This window comes from Petaurus breviceps, unplaced genomic scaffold (assembly GCF_028583685.1).
Source record: "Petaurus breviceps papuanus isolate PSGF00001 unplaced genomic scaffold, PetGlider_PUasm1.0 81, whole genome shotgun sequence".
Taxonomy (NCBI): Eukaryota; Metazoa; Chordata; class Mammalia; order Diprotodontia; family Petauridae; genus Petaurus; species Petaurus breviceps.
The window spans coordinates 4,138,257-4,157,186 of NW_027186546.1; the positions used below are offsets into that span (position 1 = coordinate 4,138,257).

The 18,930-nt window shown below is 33.0% G+C and overlaps 2 protein-coding genes across 9 annotated transcripts in view; one reads left to right on the top strand and one right to left on the bottom strand.

Annotated features, from left to right (window-relative positions):
• The window catches only part of LOC138176112 (electron transfer flavoprotein regulatory factor 1), a 37,404-nt gene that overhangs the window by 3,609 nt on the left and 14,865 nt on the right, over positions 1-18,930 (top strand). For 2 of the 6 annotated variants that reach the window (XM_069106861.1, XM_069106863.1), the window contains 2 exons: positions 1,792-1,889; positions 6,340-6,565. In XM_069106861.1, the coding sequence (XP_068962962.1) occupies positions 1,792-1,842 (51 nt within the window). In that variant the 3' untranslated portion in view covers positions 1,843-1,889; positions 6,340-6,565. Of the gene's footprint in view, positions 1-1,791; positions 1,890-1,972; positions 2,578-6,339; positions 6,566-18,930 lie in introns of those variants that run through there. The other 4 variants (XM_069106865.1, XM_069106866.1, XM_069106864.1 and 1 more) reach the window with 2 other exon arrangements.
• The window catches only part of LOC138176111 (GTPase KRas), a 47,475-nt gene continuing 32,298 nt past the window's right edge, over positions 3,754-18,930 (bottom strand). Inside the window, exons 5-7 of one of the 3 annotated variants that reach the window (XM_069106860.1) lie at positions 10,256-10,371; position 9,380; positions 3,754-6,671 (exon numbers count right to left, since the gene is read on the bottom strand). In XM_069106860.1, the coding sequence (XP_068962961.1) occupies positions 6,555-6,671; position 9,380; positions 10,256-10,371 (234 nt within the window). In that variant the 3' untranslated portion in view covers positions 3,754-6,554. Of the gene's footprint in view, positions 6,672-9,379; positions 9,381-10,247; positions 10,372-18,930 lie in introns of all 3 variants that reach the window. The other 2 variants (XM_069106859.1, XM_069106858.1) reach the window with 2 other exon arrangements.

Here is an 18,930-nt window from a genome sequence, read left to right on the forward strand (position 1 = left end):
CACAGGGCCACTGAAAGTTAAGTGATGTTGAGACATATTCAGGGTCATGTTGTGTGTCCAACTTCATGACTCCATATGAGGTTTTCTTAGCAAAGATACTAGAATAATTTGCCATTTCCTTCTCTAGTGGATTAAAGGCTAAATGACTTCCCAAGGGTCACATAGCTAGTAAGTTTCTGAGGCCATATTTGAACTTGGGTCTCCCTGACTCTAGGCCCAGTGATCTTTCCACTGAGCCATCTAGCTGCCCCGTTCAGTCATACAGTCAGGGTATTTTGTCAGCTTTGCATGTTGCCTTCTACTTATTCTTTATGAATGTTGTAACATTTTTGTTATAGTAAAACTTCACTCTTTATTGGAACTAAGACCAGCCTAAACTAGCAAAACTCTGAATGATAGATTTTTGGCAAAATTCTTTTAAAAAGTTTTAAAAATCAGTTTTTAAAACAATACACAAGTCCTATGTTGACACTATTACTGATTACAAGTTTAACATGAATTAGTCTATATTCTATTTTATGAATTTTTTAAAAATATAATTGAGAAGCAGTACAACAAAGTGGATAGAGTGGCCTTGGAGACCGAAAAATCTGGGTTCAAAGTCTCTCACATAACACAGCTTCTGTGATCACAGGCTGTTTAACTTCCCAGTACTCCAGGCAATTCTTTAGGACTATAATTTAACTAAATAGTGGGAAGCAAGTCTCCGCAAAGGATGTGTTCTGTACACTGATGAAACTCAAGGTCCAGACCAAACACACACACATAGTTGTATACATATACATATATACATAAACACAGACATAGAAATATACATTCAGTTAAAAAGAATTATATTTCTAGCCTGAAATGTTTCCAGCACTAAACTTAAGAGAATTTTAAAAGTAAAAACATGTTCTAGGACAGTGGTCCTTAACATTTTTTTTTATGATGGACCCCTTTCTCAGAATGTTTTTTTAGATGTTTTAAAAACACAAGATTATAAAAGAAACCAATTATATTAAAATACAATTTTTAAAATTGTTTTTTTTAAAAGTTAATGGATTTCAAGTTAAGAACTCCCAGCTCAAGTTATGCTTTCAGAGTAGTAAAAGTTTTTCAATTTTTTTTAAAGAAAGCCAGTCACAGTGAGAATCATTACGTTGTATCAGTTTTATATTTGTATCTCAGGCACATAACAGATGATAAATGTTCGTAGATAGATTGGATTTTAAAGTTTATAGGACTTAAGAGACGGGAAGGGTCTTGAGATTCTTAAATATCTAATCCCCATATTTACAGATGAGGAAGCAGACATGGAGTGGCAGACCATTTCAAGGACATACATAAGAAAAAAGTAGTAGCAAAACCAAAGTCTTCCAAACACGTTTTGAACTAAAACTCTTAGAACAAAACTCATTAGGAGAATACATATGAATATATGGGAGAGAGGATTTGATAACTCGACCTGAATTGAAAAAGTGAATGTGGGTCAAATTTTAACATCCAAGTCTGTACACTTACTACTTAGACAACTTGAGAAAAATCATTTTTGGCCTCAAATTTCCTCATTTGTAAAATGAAGAAATTGGAATAGATAAGCCCTAAGGTTTCCACCTCTAAATTCTACTATGCCCATGAATTTATTACTAATAAATGCAAAGATAAATAAACAAGAATTCAGGTGCTTCTTGTTTAATTTTCCATGATGTAGCATGGAATCTTCCTTTGCTGAGTGAAAGCTGCTCTGAATTTAATATTTTATTAGTGATTAGCTTAAAATATGTATTGATAAAATATTCATTTTTCTAGGTATGTGCATTTCTATGTATGAAGACAGTGGATATTTTCAGTGACAAATGAAAATGGCTAACCCATTAAGAGGAGAAGTTTTGACTCTTTATAAAAATGTAAGTATCTATTACTAGTTCCAATAATCTTAATATTACATGGTGCAAATTATTTAGGAATATAAAACATGTTTGTTTTTAAGCTGCTGTATATCGGAAGAGAATATCCAAAGGGAGCAGACTACTTTAAAAGACGTTTGAAGGCAGCTTTCCTTAAAAACAAAGATGTGAATGACCCAGAGAAGATCAGAGAACTTATTGCACGAGGAGAATTTGTTATAAAAGAGCTAGAAGCTTTATACTTCCTTAGAAAATACAGAGCTATGAAGCAACGCTACTACTTAGAAGATGACAAAACTAAGTGAATTTTTGTTACAAATGTAGATTTACTTCTTAGGCTTTCTGAGCAATAATTGGTGGCACTTCTTTATATGTAAATCAAATACTGCAGAATAACTCTAATGCACAGGATGTACACAAAAATGCTCAGAATAACTGAACTCTCTTCCTCAACTTTAAAAATTATTTTAATAGGTTCCAACTGACAGCTATAAACTGATACTGAAAGCGTACTCAGACAAGACTTATGTCCTGGTTTTTCAAATTACAGCATGTCAAAGCACTTATTTAGCAAAAAAAATTCATTGCTCAATTTACTGAATAGACTTTAAACTCCCATCATTAATCAACACTGAAAATTTTTAATGAAAATGTTCACTAGGCCTTAAAAATAAATACTTATGAAGTAGTTTTAGACGTCTATCTTAGCCTGTTATTGTTTTGTATTCACTGATTCTGTCACAGAAAAAAGATGGTATTTTGCATTGCAAATACATTTATCTAGGTTTTAATTCAGCCAACCCATCATTTCATTTGTTTTAGTTTTTAAAGGAGGTTTTTTTTTGTTTTTTGGAGGGCATTTGGGGTTAAGTGACTTACCCAAGGTCACACAGTTGGAGTAGACAGTTCTAAAAAACTTTTTGCCAAAATCTGGTACACTGCAACAAGGTATTAAGGTTCACTTGAAAGAAAACTGAATAGCAGCAAGAATTCAAATGGGTATTTTCTGTAGCTGCACTGCAGACATTTATAGTGCAGAAAACCATTTCCAACAGCTTATAGATATCCATCAGTCTGTGGCAGTTAGATGGTACAGTACTGAGTGCTGGGCCTGGAGTCAGAAAAACCTGAGTTCAAATGTGGCCTCAGATATTTCCTAACTGTGTAACCCTGGGTAAGTTACTTAATCCTGTTTGCCTTGGTTTCCTCACCTGTAAAATTAACTAGAGAAAGCCAAGAAAACCCCACACGAAGTCACAAAGAGTGAGAAACTACTGAACAACAACATCCATAAAATTGGCCAATTATGCTGAAATGAAATTCTCATATTTGTTCTCTCTGAAATAACCTGCTTGTCTCGATTTTGAGATAGATAGCTTTCAACTAATAATTGGAATGATTAGGTGATAAACTGATTTTTTTTTTTACATTTGGACTAATCAATAAGAAAACTACAGCCTTTTTAAAAACTTCATAGTTTTATTACTGTTACTGGATTCCTTTCAAATTCATGTAAGTTATTATAATCATCTTTGACTTAAGACAAAATGCTATACTACTTTCCTTAAGAAAAATAGATGGAGTTTCCATCTTTTGCTAAAGGATAAAATAACAATGAACTTTTAGTAAATCCTAGAGTTATACAGCAGATACAATAATGTATGATTAATGTAATTGATTTAAGGCACACATAGAAGCAGTTTCTTTTGTGATTAACGACTGTCTATGATGAAATATTTAATCCAATTTCCTTTAGAGGAAATCTTTAAAAATATAAGTGCATTAATGCATACCTTGACAGCTACAGAGCAAATATTAGAATATGAATTTAGATTTTGAAATCAATTCCCAGGAAACAGAGTAGTAGAGTCACAATCACTTTATTACATTACAATAATTAGGAGTAGTACAGTTTATGACAAAAATATGACAATTTCAGATCACTTCACAGCACATACTCCTGTGAACATGTAAAAGTTAATTTTAGTTATAACAGTGGTCATTTTACATTTTTATGTCTGATACAACCAATATTCCTAGTTCAACGCAACCAAATGATGGAGAAAAACTGGATCACACTGCATACGCCCCCACACACACAAAAAACAATGTACAAAATGTGCATGTTTCAGTTTACACTATACAAAAATAGTTAAAATACATTCCAGGTAAACATGTTACATTAAGAAATAGTTTCTAGTAAGAAGTTGGCACTCAAAAAAGGGGAAAAAGCAAAATGATTTTCAACATGGTAACAAAAGACAGTGGAATTAGGAACTTTTAGATCATGTAGCCCATGTTGTTTTATGTAGCAAATTTTACCCCAAAAGTCTGCAAATTCTCTAGTTGGCGACCTCTATTTCTCTAAGTACATCTGTATGTTCAGTATCATCATTCCATGTAGGCACTTAGAGCTGTCAGACACCCAGATCTCAAACTATGGTAATAAACAAAAAACTCAGGAACTAATTTGAGTATGTTACTTGGAGAAACAGTAATTATTTCCCCTACTGTACTTAACTAGTCACAGTACAGTTTCATGCTGTTTGATTTTTCTCTACATGAAATTCCTAACAGCCAAGATTATAACTTAATAGTTAATTAAAAACTAGAATTTCAATTTAATTATTAATTGCTGGTTGCTTTTTTAGAAGGTGATTATCAAGATTACATAATTCCTACCACATTAATCCTTTCTGACAAGTAGAATTAATAAATGAATTATTATACAGTAAATGACTTAACATACAAATTTTTGTTGCCATCAAAACAAAATCTGAGATATTCTTAGAAAGCATTAAAAGAAATCCACTGGAATACAAATAAGATCAAGTTGTGCAAACTGCAACTCAACATGCCCCAGGTTCTACAAATTAAAAAAAAAAAAACTGCACAAAAGTGGCAAAGATTTTGATACTCTACAAAAGTTAGGTTCTAAATTCTGATGCAGTGTGACTCAGTTCAAACAAAACCTAGAACTCCTAATTTTCGTATAATGACTCAAAAACATACTATCCACATCTGCTACATTCTTGCACAAACATGTTACAGGGATTCTAAGACTAGGTCAATTTTCTCAACTTCAGTATTGGTTTTTAAATGTTAAGGCTATTATGATTAGATAAATGCTTATCTTCTAGGATACCTCCTTCCCACCCCACCCTGCCCTTTAATTCTACAAAAACTTCCCTCTTCCTCAAACCACTCACAATTCAGGTAATGAAGAATAACTTATCAGTCCTATAGGTTTTTTTTTTAATTGCCCTGCTTCATCAAAAATTCAAGAACCCTACAGAAAATACATTTGAATCCCTTTATGCATCACAACTCTTTTAAGTATGGCCATTTCTTTCCCTTGGTACTGCATATATCTTGATAGCCCCTAGACAATGCTCCATGATCCTAAATTTAGTAACATTTAAGAAAAGTTACACTTAATTTTATCCAGAATGGAAACTACATTCAATCTCTATGAGATGCATCGTAGTTACTAGTTAATTTTTGACAGTTAAAAAGCTAATGTACTCCATGATTCAAATCAAAAGGAAAACTGAGTGAATTGTTTATTTAAAAAAAAGTTCAAAGAAAGATCTAAAGCCACTCTGAGAAAAAGCAGTAAGAAATCAGGATTATGATCTATGTATGTACTTCATGCTTTTCTTTTTTCCATCATTAAAGAATAGTGTCTAAATATAACCTCAAATATGTCCTGCAACTGGATACAGTGGTGTCAAACGCAAACAGAAACAGATCCTTGTGGGTGCTGTTAACTTTTAAAAAACCTCAAATTAATATTATCCATGTTGTAGTTTTAATTTCCTAATTACATTTTAATCTAATTCTGGCCCCATTTGGGAGCAAGCAGCCTACAGGCTGCAAGTTTGACACCTCTGTTCTAAGATACTAGGTCTGCCTTAAAAGTAAAGGCCACTGAGCAAGTCTGTGTGAACGAATCAATTAAAAATAGGAAAATAAAAAGGCCTTTATTATTTTCCACTGCTGCAAACATTTTTTATTTTATTTCCATTTTTATAGAAAAAATATATTTTTAAAGGAGTGACTATGACAAATAGTAGCAGTGGAAATTTTTTAAAAATTCTAAATGACATACTTTACATTCATTCAAGGTGATCTGAAACTACAGGACATGATGAACTATAAGCTGAATCTATAGGAAGACTATAAGAGGTTCTTATATCCTCAAAAATAATAAAGCCAATTATTTAAGTTTCAATTGAAGTTAAAATACCTAAGAACTAATCCATTATCAGGATAAAATAAAACACAGTATAGGGATCATTTAAAAACTGTGTAACATTATACTTCGTTGATTTGTTAAAACACCTAAGTACATAACTGGCGAGAAAAAAAATAGAAAGTTATAGCAAGTGTGCATGCACCAAAAATCCCAAGAGGGAAAATCTCAGATATTCAATTTTTTTTTTCACAGGCATTGCTAGTTCAAGAACCAACACTAAGGGAATACTGGCACTTAGAGGAATAAAGTTTCCACTGTCATTTTAAAATAAGCATTCAGATAAAAGATAAGAGTTTGCATGAAGCAGAAAGAAAACTAGGTAATGCTAAAAAGCAAATGCTAATAATTTAGTATAATGTACAAAAAATTATCTTAAGTATGCTTTGAGAAAAAAGTACAAATTTTATTTACATAATTATACACTTTGTCTTTGACTTCTTTTTCTTCTTTTTACCATCTTTGCTCATCTTTTCTTTGTGTTTTCGAATTTCACGAACTAATGTGTAAAAGGCATCATCAACACCCTGAAATACATAAGACGTATAAAATCAATTTAGCAAAGGTTGTTATTTGCTACCATTTAATCTGATATGTTGAATAGATAGGGAAGGGAACATTTTACCAATGGAGACTTTAAGGTTGAGTCTGTATAAAGAACTTTTACATTTATGTAAGGAAAATATATATAAGCACTTGAAGATTTTTAAGTATCATTTTTTCATACTTTTAGGGTTATTTCCCTTTTTCATAATTTCAGATGAGAGCACTTATTCTTGTGTGTATGTATGGCTGGTTAAAACATCAAAGAAAAAAGATAAGCAAAATTATTAGTAGTGTTGCTATATAGAGATGTGATCTTTGCACTTAAAAAGTATATTAATTTGTTTGAAAAAGGTTACTTATTTCACTAATAACATCATTACTGTCTACCACTAAGACAGTATGCTTGAATTTTTACACAAGGATAATTATAATCAAAATCTAAGTTTTTAGGCTGACAACAAAAACAAGAACCTTCATAAAAACAAGAATCATTGCTATAACTGGCCTCCTTATTTGTAAATATTAAGAGTCCAAATACATTTTTGTGTGTTAAACCTCAATCATCCCTGTATTTTGGACCTCACTATAAGCTGTGCAAATGTTCTTTAACATACTTTCATCCAAAATGAATAGGTAAAACAAATGTAAAGCATTTATTTGCTAAGTAAAAAAAAATACATAAATTTTCAGTAAAATTTTTATATATTTAAAATCAGTTAAACTAATCTTAAGAAGAGAATCACAATGCTCTTTGTTTATATACCCTAGAAAGCAACTATATTTTTAAATGATATATAACATATCAGGTTCCTCAGATATGGGTAGAATAAAACTATATCCTGTAGAGAGTGCTCTACTTAATACAAAGAGTGGTAAGAGAAAAGAAAATCAGTTAAAAATGGAATTCAATATGTAAAACAAGTTATAACCTGATGAATTATTTAACTGAATAGCAAAAGTCTAAGAATGCTGAAAACAATAGTCTAACACATAAAACAGAGCTTGCTGACATTCCTCCCCAACCCCTCAAAAATTACCAAGAGCTTGTAATCAATTAACATTTTACACTTGTTCGCTTTGCCACTATTAAAAATGAAATTAGTATAAAATGGAATGTAAATTATTAATTAGATAAACCTGAATGTGTTATAAAACAGACATATAAAATACTTCAAAGCCACACACTAGAGGGAGCCTTAGGAACAAAAATCTAACACTACTAGAAGAATGAAGTCATCTTTGTGTTTACTAATGTTTTGGCAAATTTATAATTTACTTTATTTAATTAAAGTTTTAATTTCTAGTATGGTTTACGACCTTTGTCATGTGAAAGACTACAGTACATATTCCAAGATGTTGAGTTTGATATTTGATGCAGTATACTACTGAGATTTCTTTCATCAGCTATGTTAATAGCAATAGTTGTATAATCATTTCATTCAGTATCTATTCTTTTAGGTTACATTAACCCTAACAATTAGGTAGAGGTGCCAGTAGGTATTATTACATGGCAGGAAACAGTGACTAGTAAGTGGCTTGTCCGTGGTAATTCAATTAGTGGCAGACAAGTAGTCCACCTTTCTATATTCAGCAGTTATGACTGTGTTCAAAAACAATAAGAACCTAGAAGTTCCACTGAGAGTTTCTGGTAACCTTAAAAATTTTTACTTTGGGCTATAACATTATTAACAAATAGTAAAGAAAAACGTCTGCAATTATTCAACAGGCATCCAAGGCAACTTAGTACTCAACTAATTCCAACAGATCAAGTTGCACCAGGTCAAATAAAGAAGGAAATATAAGGAAAAATATAAATTGCGGAAAATGCTTCCAAAATTCAACACTAACACTTAAAATATAATAGTACTAAAACACAGCTTTGGGGGCGGCTAGGTGGCGCAGTGAATAGAGCACCGGCCCTGGAGTCAGGAGGCCCTGAGTTCAAATCTGGCCTCAGACACTTAACACAAAAACTAACCGTGTGACCTTGGGCAAGTCACTTAACCCCCCAAAAAACACAGCTTTGATTAAAGTTTTGTACTCAATCTATTTTTCCCTATCTGCTTTGCTTCTACACAAGTACCATGGAGCTTCTTTCTACCTGACTTGCTGCTGAACCATCCCTATGTGTATAGTCTCCTCTTACTAGATTGTAAGCTCCTTGAAAGCAGGGACTGTCTTATTTTTCTATTTGTATCCCCAACATTTAATTCTTAGAAGTGTCCAAATGCATATAGGAAATTTAACATTCAAGCAAAAATTAAAGTGTACTCTCTCCATTAACGCAGGTCATAATTCCTGTGACTTAGCAGGTGGTTTTCTAAAGTTGCTTTAATCGGTCTTTCTGAATTTAACTAGACTCGTTAGACAACATTTATACACTTGGCCACCAAGCCTCTACCTGAAGACTTTCCAACATATGCTCTGCTGGCATAGTCTTCAAGAACCCAGGTTCACCACACCATAACGCACGGATCTCAAGAGGGCTTTGGTCTTCCTATATACATTTTTACACAAGTGTTTATGAAAAATGACTTTTAAAAGGCTGTACCCCAAGGAACTTATTTAAATCAATACTTAGAAACAAGAAAAGGCTAATTTTCTTTATCTTAATTGGAAAATAATTTCATCAAAAGATTTCTGTTCCTGATGCCCAATAGTAACAAGCACTTTAATAAATGAATTTTACCCTTTTTTTTCCCCTGAAAAGGAAGGCATATAAGGTTCAGAGTTCGTCAGCAACATTTGGCTAATATGTATCTCTTTTGTATTTACACTTTGACCAATCCATACACTGGACTTAACTCTACAGTTAAGAAAATAAATTCGTTACCTTTTGAAGGTTTAACTCTTAAGTCCCTAAAATGCAGATCACAAATGACTGATGTTCAGTCTAATAAATAATATACCAAATTCAGCATTGTAAATTCCTGTCTCACTTGTGCCCAAAGAATATTACAAAACTAATAACCTAAAGGAAATCATAGATTTTTTTGGTGAATTTCATGTCATTCAACTCAATCAAACTCAAAACAAAGGCATTGACAAGATGTGACCTTGGGCAAGCCAGGTCCCAGTTTCCTCATCTATAAATAGGACATTTTTTTTAACTCTTTCAGGTCTCATGCAGTTCTATCTATATCTATGATTTATACTCCCATGACCACATACAGATAAGAAAACTATGGTCCAATCACAATTTAGCTTAAGAAAAAATAGGTTTTGTCAATTTTCCTGCATAGTCTGAATTTAGAACTACTTTAAAAAGTAAAAGTAAACATTTTTATATTATACTTCAAATTAGAATGCTATAAATCTGTTATTAATTTGTTTACTTTTAGTTTACAAGATTCAATTCCACAATTCCTTGAGTTTCACATTTTGTCCCCCTCCTTCCCTTTCCCTCCATGGTGGCATACATTCAAGTATAGGATCGGAATGCTATAAATCTATAAGTATTTTAATATAGAACTGCCACAAATGGTTCTAAGAGCTTATAAACTGTTACCTTTAAAAGACCATCAGCTTTCTGCCAAAATTTAATTTGCTCAACTTACCAGATTACATTACAATGCATTTTTTAATTTTCACACAGCCAGGAGTCTTTTCTTCTTTGGTGATTTTTTTCAATCTGTATTGCCGAATCTCTCTCACCAATGTATAAAAAGCATCCTCCACTCTCTGCATTGTAAAACACAACTCCTTTAAAGGTTTGTTTCACTGCTAAAAATAATTTATTGGGATAGCCATGTGGAATAAAAATTGAATAAGTGAGCTTCACTTGTTAAAAAAAAAAATAGGACAACACATCATTCACCAGTTTTCTAAAAGGGGGGAAGGGACAGTTTTTCCCATCTGAGCAAGAATACTGGCTTATTTTAAGAGTTGCTTAACAAAATCTATGAGTGGGAGATTTTATCAAAATTAGTAAGACTGTGTGTGTGTGTGTGTGTGTGTGTGTGTTATTTCCCCTCTACTAAGCATTAACGAAAACTTTTAGGAAAATAATTTTTAAACAAAAATTAACAAGTATACTCTATTCTGTGTGGAGTATTATATTTTATATGATTCTGCAGTACAGTAGCAATCATGGCATTATGCCCATTTGGATTTAGGAAAAATAATTGATAATTCTGCCACTGATTTTTGGTCTCATTTTGGGGATCATTTTTATAAGCTTTCATTTTTCAAAAAGTCCTCCAGACTACATTAGAGTCTAGAGACAATCTAGCCATAGCTAGAAATATCTGAGAATTTAACCAATTTTAAATTAAACAAGTTTTTATCTTAAAGTCTTAAAAATAAATCTGGAGGATGTAACCCATTCAACTAAGAGAACATTATGTATGAACTTTGCAAACTTTAAGTCACTTTACAAAAGCTATTATTCATTCATTCTTATTTTCCATCTATTTTCTTGAAGGCTGTGGTGTCCTAGAATTCAGAGGGTATTGAGAGAAAACAGTATGTGACAAGAGGGATTCACAGGAGTGCTTCCAAGTCTTTTCTACCAAAAAAAATAATTAAGCAAGTGCCAAAAGGAGCAAGGTGATAAATTAACATGGGTCCATCCCAAGAAGGTAGCCTATACTACCACAAAATTTCTTAAATCATACTGGTAAAACATTTGTAATTAACTTTGTAATTTACCAAATACAAGTTTTACCTTCTGTTTTTCAGAGTAGAAAGCTTAGAACTTTACTGAAGTTTCTGTATTAATTCCAAATATTTTAGTGACAATCTTGTAAATAAATCTGATTCATTATATATTGAGATTAATTACAATTTTCTCCTCAAACAAAACTACATTTTTGCCTGAAAAGGTGTTCAGCCTTTAAATGTAATAGGTTTCCCCATTTTCAACCGTAATGCTTCTATTTTCTAAGATTAGTTTTATACCTGTAATTAATTCCTTAATGGGGCAAGAGATTTTTCAAAATTAAAATTATCATGAAGAAAAAAAGATTATTAGTAATCTTGAATTTTAAAATAATTTAAGGTACTTAAGTTCTTTTTACAAAGGAATAAGTCTTTGATAAACCTTTTCACTTAAAACTCAAGATAAAGAACTTGAAAAATTCAAATACTTGCCAAAAACCAAGTAAAAAGCTCATTTTCTTGATATGTTAAAAAAAATTAAATTTTTATTCCTATCAAAAGGAAAATAAATCATTTTCAGGATTTATTTGTTGCTGCCAGAATAAATACTCTTGAAAAAAAAATCACAGAATTTTGTGTTCTTACTATTCTGCAGCAAGAACATAAAATGATTACTGCTCGATTTGGACTGAGTGCTTGATTTCTTTTTTTTAGCACAAACATACCCATCACCATTAAATAAAGGTGTGATTTTGGTTCTAACAATGCAGAGAGAATAGGAAGGCATTAATTCAAAAGAAATTACCACCACCACCACCAAAGAATTCATTATTAGAATTACAGCTAAAATTATCATCATTGGGAGGTCATTATTTCACAGTGAATTTTATTATCAAGAGAATGTTTACTTTATATCAATCTGAAAATGACTAGAATTTAAGGAGCCAATTAGCTACAATTTCATTTCTGAAATATTAATATCTCTTTTATATTGATTTTAAGATTAACCAGCTGACCTCACAGAGATGTGAGTTACCTTTTATTTTATTTCCTTGTGATTCCTTCCATTGGTTTATATTTAACTAAGTTCTGGTATTCATAACAAAGCACTGCATATACTTACAAACTGGCAAGTGTTCATATTCCAAGGACTTGTAATAAATCTTATACAACATATTTAAAAATTTCTATTAGTGAAATTTTAGAACCAGTTGTTTGTACCATGTTTCCTTTCATAGGAGCCAATTTACAAAAAAGATAAGATTATTACATGATACACAAGCCAAATAATCCTTTCATTTCAATACAAGTGACATAAAAGTAAAAGTGAGCTAGAAGGAAATACCTTGTGAAGTAAACATTTTAAGAAACTGAACAACTAATTTTAACTTCCTGTTTCCATAGGCTAAAGTCTGAGATCAAAGTCCAAAATACCCATTTTGCTGTTGTTGATAAAGATATCATTTATGTGTCTCCTTAAGTGTGTCCACTTAAATTATATTTAGAGTCTATATGTTCAAGGAACTACACTAGGTCTAGAGGATATAAGAAAAAAAAATCAATGTCCCTGACTTCAAGTAACTTCTAATCTACTGGGGTTGATATAACATATCCATGAGTAATTACCTACTGAGGGGAAACAAATACAAACCTAGAAAAAGTAAACTGAGTCCTACATTAAAGGGAATTATAAATTCCAGGACAAAGAATTTGTGTATTATCCTTGTGGCAACAGTCAGTCACTGAGTATTTCTGAATAGGAGAATGACATGGTCGGACCTGTATTTCAGGAATAATTTGTCAGTTGTAAAGAGAATGTATTAGAGAAGGGAGAGACTGGAGACAGAGAGACCACTTACACTACTGCAATAGTCCAGCTGAGACACAATGAAAACCTGAATTAGGAAAGTGACCTTGTAAGTAAAGAGAGGGAGCTAGCACAAGCAACGTCATAGATGGAGATTCATTAAGAGCCTGGCAAAGTGCCTGGTACAGTAAGCACTTAATAAATTATTTAACTAATCTAAATAATGCCAATGGCAGCTGATTAAACAGAGGAGATGTAACCAAGGATTATTCCTAGTTTACTAACCTGAAAAATAGTGTCCTTAGTCTAAGTAGGGAAGATATTTTCCATTTTGAATGGCATGATCAGACCTGTGCTTTAGGTATATCAATTTGGAAGATGGGAGGATGATAGATTGGGAAAAATCTCCATTTTTATCTACCTTTCCACCTCTGCTCCCTGCTGCCTCCTCTAATTGGAGAGTTCCTCCATTTTAGAAATAGTCATCCTAACCAAAATCTGCTCCTGACTCTCCAGATTTCTTTTTCACCTTTCCCCTCCCAACCACACCACTACTTCCTATAGTTCCCTTTTATGTTTTGTCATTGAGGACAGAGCCTATCTTTGTTTTTGCTTGTATTTGCATTCTTAGAGCCTGGCAATGTGCCTGGTACAGTAAGCACTTAATAAGTTATTTAACTAATCTAAATAATGCCATGTGCTACATTATGAACTTTTATTGTTAAAACACTACACCTACACTAAACAAATACTTTCTTAATGAGATGATCAGAGAATAGTCACGTGTATACATCCACTCAAAACCAATACCATTCCCCCCACCCCCACCCAAAAAAACCCACATACAAACAAACACCTCCCAAGGTCTCCATCCATATTTGGATGCCAGACTACAAAACTTGTTTTTAAGCTCTTTACTATTAAAGTGTTTCTATCTCCAGAGTCCATCATAGAGCCTGGCACATGGTAATACTTAATAAACAAATACTTGGTAACTGACTGAAAGAAATAAGGGAGCTTCCATGGTTCTAAGAAATATTCGAGGCTTCAGGCTTCTGAGGTCCCTTTCAGTCCTAGAGCTATAATACTAAATTTTAATCTAATGAACAAAATTTACAGATGCTTCTATTAAGTTAGAGGAATTTAATACCTGAGGATTTTCTTATTTGTCATTGGAAATGATTATTTTCTTTTTAAAATATAATTCAAATAATTTTGTAATGAGTATTTTAATTAACTTTCATCACTTGAAAATGAACCATAAACCTATGAAGAGTAAACTACTTGACATTTTAACTTTAAAAACTTAATTTTCCTAGAATTCTCAAAAGTGAAATCCAATAAAAGTTTTTGATTAGGCCTGTAATGACCTTTACTGATACCACTTCACTGCGAATACCCACTTGTTTTCAGCAAAACGTATGGCATTTTGACTCCCAGAGTTCCAGTATTAGTTTCAACAGCTGCTGCCCCTAGCATTACCATGTACTGACTCGGGTGGGCCAGGATAATCTAGCATTACCTGCCTAATTAGATAGATGCCCTAAAATAGCCAGGCCTAATCTAATCTACATTAGCAATGTGTGTATGTATGCGTATACATATACACACAAACACCCCCCTACTCCCTAGTTTCATGCCCCTGTGTGTGTGTGTCTGTCTGTCTGTCTGTCTGTGTTGTCTGATTTGCTTCTCTTAGACTCCCTTCAAGAACCTGGTTTAACTTACTCCTTCCCCCTCCCTTTCCAAATGCAATAAAACTTAAGATACCAGCAGCTACCATTTTCTAAAAAATGGTTTTCTGCTCAGGTAGCTGATGCATCTTGGGCAGTGTGGGTCTCTTCATATGTTGCAACCTCTTTTTTATAGCAGTAATAACAATAACATTTCATATTCCTATTCTTGCTGTTTCAATATAGAAATAAATTATTAAATCTGGCATCATATTTATATATACACAGAGAGACACACATATATGTAGTCAAGAATCAAAGAATATTCAGAGATGAAAATTATTTCAGAGGCCCTATAGAACAACCCACACTTCAATAAGAATCACCACTATAATATCCTTGATAATGTGACCATCTGGACTTTGTTTGAAGAACTTTCAACCATCCAATACTTTCTCCTTGAGAGGAGAAAAGGTAGCCAAGGGCAACACTGATTCTTGTTTCTTCAACTTGTTTGTAAATTTCAAGAGAAGATGATGGAAGATTATAAAGAGAACCACCTCATAAAACAGGAAGAAACAGTAACTGAAAAAATAAGTTTATAAAAAGCTCGACAAGAGATCCAACTAAGCAATATATCTCATCCTTTGGGCATTCAAGGATAAAATTAGACGAAGTACAATCAACAGATGAAAAATGGAAATTGTATAGATTTTTACAAGAATTTTTTCTTGAATTGCACAGGAAAAACAGAGGTGTGACTAGAGGGGAAAAATGTCTAATCACATTAATGAGAAGCAAGGATGGATAAACCTATGTTTCACTGGTATCTATCCATGCAATGTCAAGAGAACTCAAACAAGATTGTTCAGCACACTGGGTGGAGCTAAATGAGAATACTGAGATCACAGATACCCTTACCCTGAAGCATCTTGTCTTAGATCTAGAGGGTGCCTACATCTGAAGTATCTGGGCACAGTTAAAAAACATGGAGCCTTCCCCAGGGCAAGGTCCATGACTATATGGTATCTCTCTCAATTTCTACTGGATCTTCATCTTCATAAGAGGGACCATGCATTCTTTTTTTATACCCCTACCACCTAGCCACAATGTCTTATTCTTATTAGATGCTTAGTACTTCAATTTAACTGGGTAAATTTAAGAAGAGCTGAAGGGGTTGTGAATGGGAAAAGTCTAAGAAGCCCTACTCTACCTATGGCTTTATTCCTTACCTTTCAGTCTGCTTATGCCAGAAGGCATGGGCAAGTACCATTTGTTCAAGGGAAAATTAGCTGATGCTAAAGACTTATTAGCACTTAACTGAAGCTAACTCTCAGTTATAATTTTTAAAAATGAAAAGGTAACTTTGGAAACTGAGCTGTATTAGAATCAGAGGAACTGGTTTTGAATCTAAACAATTGTGAATCTGAACAACTGTGTGATCTCAGACAGGTCACTTCTTATTTAGGCTTATTATCATTTGGCTACCTCGAGTACTATGTACTCTTATTTTCACTAACTTTCAAAGACTGTCACTAACAGTGACTTGGTAACCACATCTTACAATACCAAGGGAAATCTATCTACAATTCCGAATACCATGCTGCCTCTCCTATATGTAGCTTAAAAAATTAAGTAAAACAACTAAATTGGGCATTAAATTCTCTCCACACCTACAATGATCACATTTTGGACAATTTATCTCCTTCTTCAGAATTGTTTTCATGTCATCAGTTACTTCATGATATGAATTTCTCTATAAATTTTGTTCACCAGATCCTACCTATTCTTTCCTTTAATCTTCAGAAATCTGCTCTCCTAAAATCTGAGGTACATGTACAAGGCTGGCTTTTCTTTCCACTAAAAATTCCAAGATGGAGTTCATCAATTCTGCCAAAGTTTCCCATCATTTCCACCCATGAACTAATTTCTTCTTTCTAATGAAAACCAGATGCAGAATGAGTAACCTTCACTGGTTGTTCCAATTTAGGGAGGATAAAATTCTCATTAAGGAAATTAACAAATTATTAACAACTTTGAGCAGAAAGGTGCAAGTATCCAGAATATCAAAATTCTACCACCAATACTATATCATGCCTTACTGCCACCTCTTTCCAGAATACCTCAACTTTTCATCTGTTAGTCCCTAGTACACTTCAAAAACAGTCACATTTGTTTCTGCCTCCATTTTCTTTATGTCAGTTCAATTCTACCTATTCCTATACTACCCTTTTACCTAAATGGTTTCTTTTGGAAAAGGTATGCTTTTCCTGAACTATATTCTAGTCACAGGTTTCATACCATTGATACCTATCATAAAAACTGCCTTAGAATTTCTAGTTTACCTTCCTTTATTAACCATACGTTAGGTGTTATTGTTGTGGACAATATCTGAGGCCATCACATATGTGCACGTGTGTACGTGTGTGTGTCTTTAAGTGTACACACACAATGAAAGAACTATTATAAAATGCAATTTTAGCCTTAAATCATTACTTTTAAAATAAAATTATAATCATAACAATAATAGCTAGCATTTATACAGGCTTGAAGGTTTGCAAACTGCTTTACAAATATCTCATTTTATCCTCACAACAATCCTGGAAGGCACATGTTCTATTCCTATTTTACAATTTGAAGAATCTGAGGCAGGGGGCGGCTAGGTGGAGCAGTGAATAGAGCACCAGCCCTGGAGTCCGGAGGACCTGAGTTCAAATTCAGACTCAAGACACTTAATATTTACTAGCCATCTGACCTTGGGCAAGTTAATTAACCCCAACTGCCCTGCCCTCCCCTCTCCAAAAAGCAAAAAAAAATCTGAGGCAGACAGGATAAGTGACTTACCAAGGGTTACACATCTAGTTAAGTGTTAATGGGTTAAAAGTGAATTCAGGTCTTCTGAATTCAAATCCAGAGCTTTGCCACCTAGCTGACTTTAATAATTATATATTTATGAACTACACATTAATATTAGTTCATAACATTTTGGCTATTTAGTGTACATTTTAAACATCTAAAATAATGTAATGGATTGGAAAGCATCTTGAATGTTCGTTATCTTTTCAAATTTATGCAATTTATTAAATACTCAGGTACATCATAAATATTAGGTAAAAGGGGAAAATGAATTGTTTAAATATCTACTTTTAGAAATATTTAATTCAAAATCACAAATGCTCATCTATATAAAATTTAAGTAGAAATCCTGACCTACTTGCTACCCTCCACTAAGTGACCTTCATTTAAACACATGATCCATCAGAAATTTAACCACTCATAATTAATGTTCTTCACCTAAATATGTAGCCTAAGTCTAATTCATTAGCTAATACATTATACCTATTATAAATAGGGTGGGATATGAGGGATAAAGTTGTCCTCTAAACTGGGAAGACCTGGAATTGAGTCTTGACTCTGATGCCGTGACTGTGTGACCCTAGACAGGTTTCTCAAAGTCTTTCTGTGCACTGGGCAACTCTCTAAATAAAGATAGCTTTCAGTTGCAGAAAAGGTGCTGACCTGCACTGGTAAAGGGAGTTTGTTTCCTAACCTAGGAGGTTCTGTGTCTCAGGTTAGTCAAACACGTGACCTGCAATCAGCAGCCAGAGCCAGATTAAAAGTAATAGGAAATATTTAAATGTTCAATATGTGGTTTTCTAAAACAATATGCAGCTCACATGGATCCTTACGTATGTTTTAGTGGCCCTTGTTTATATTTGAGTTTGACACCACTGCTCTATAACAATGAAATCATATATCTGATCCCTATCCCTACATTTATCAATAGTACATACACACTGAATTTAAAACCCAAAAATACACATGAAAAATTAAGGCATGAAGCAAGATAGCACCCTTTTGTGAGTAACTGATAGAATAAAAAGTAGGATATTTAAGTTATGAAATGCTTGAATCACAAAATGCAACTTATAATGGGAAAAGGATGTAGATCCAAGACTTTGCATATAGGATGTACAATATTACTATTGTTGAAAGCTGTATGTCCTTTAATTTGTTATAAGATTCATATGTCACGTCACATTTCAAACTTTCTACAAGAGTTAGAATAGCTCTTTTAAAATCTCCTAATAAAGGGGCGGCTAGGTGGTGCAGTGAGTAAGAGCACCGAAGTTGGGAGGACCTGGCCCCAGATACTTAACA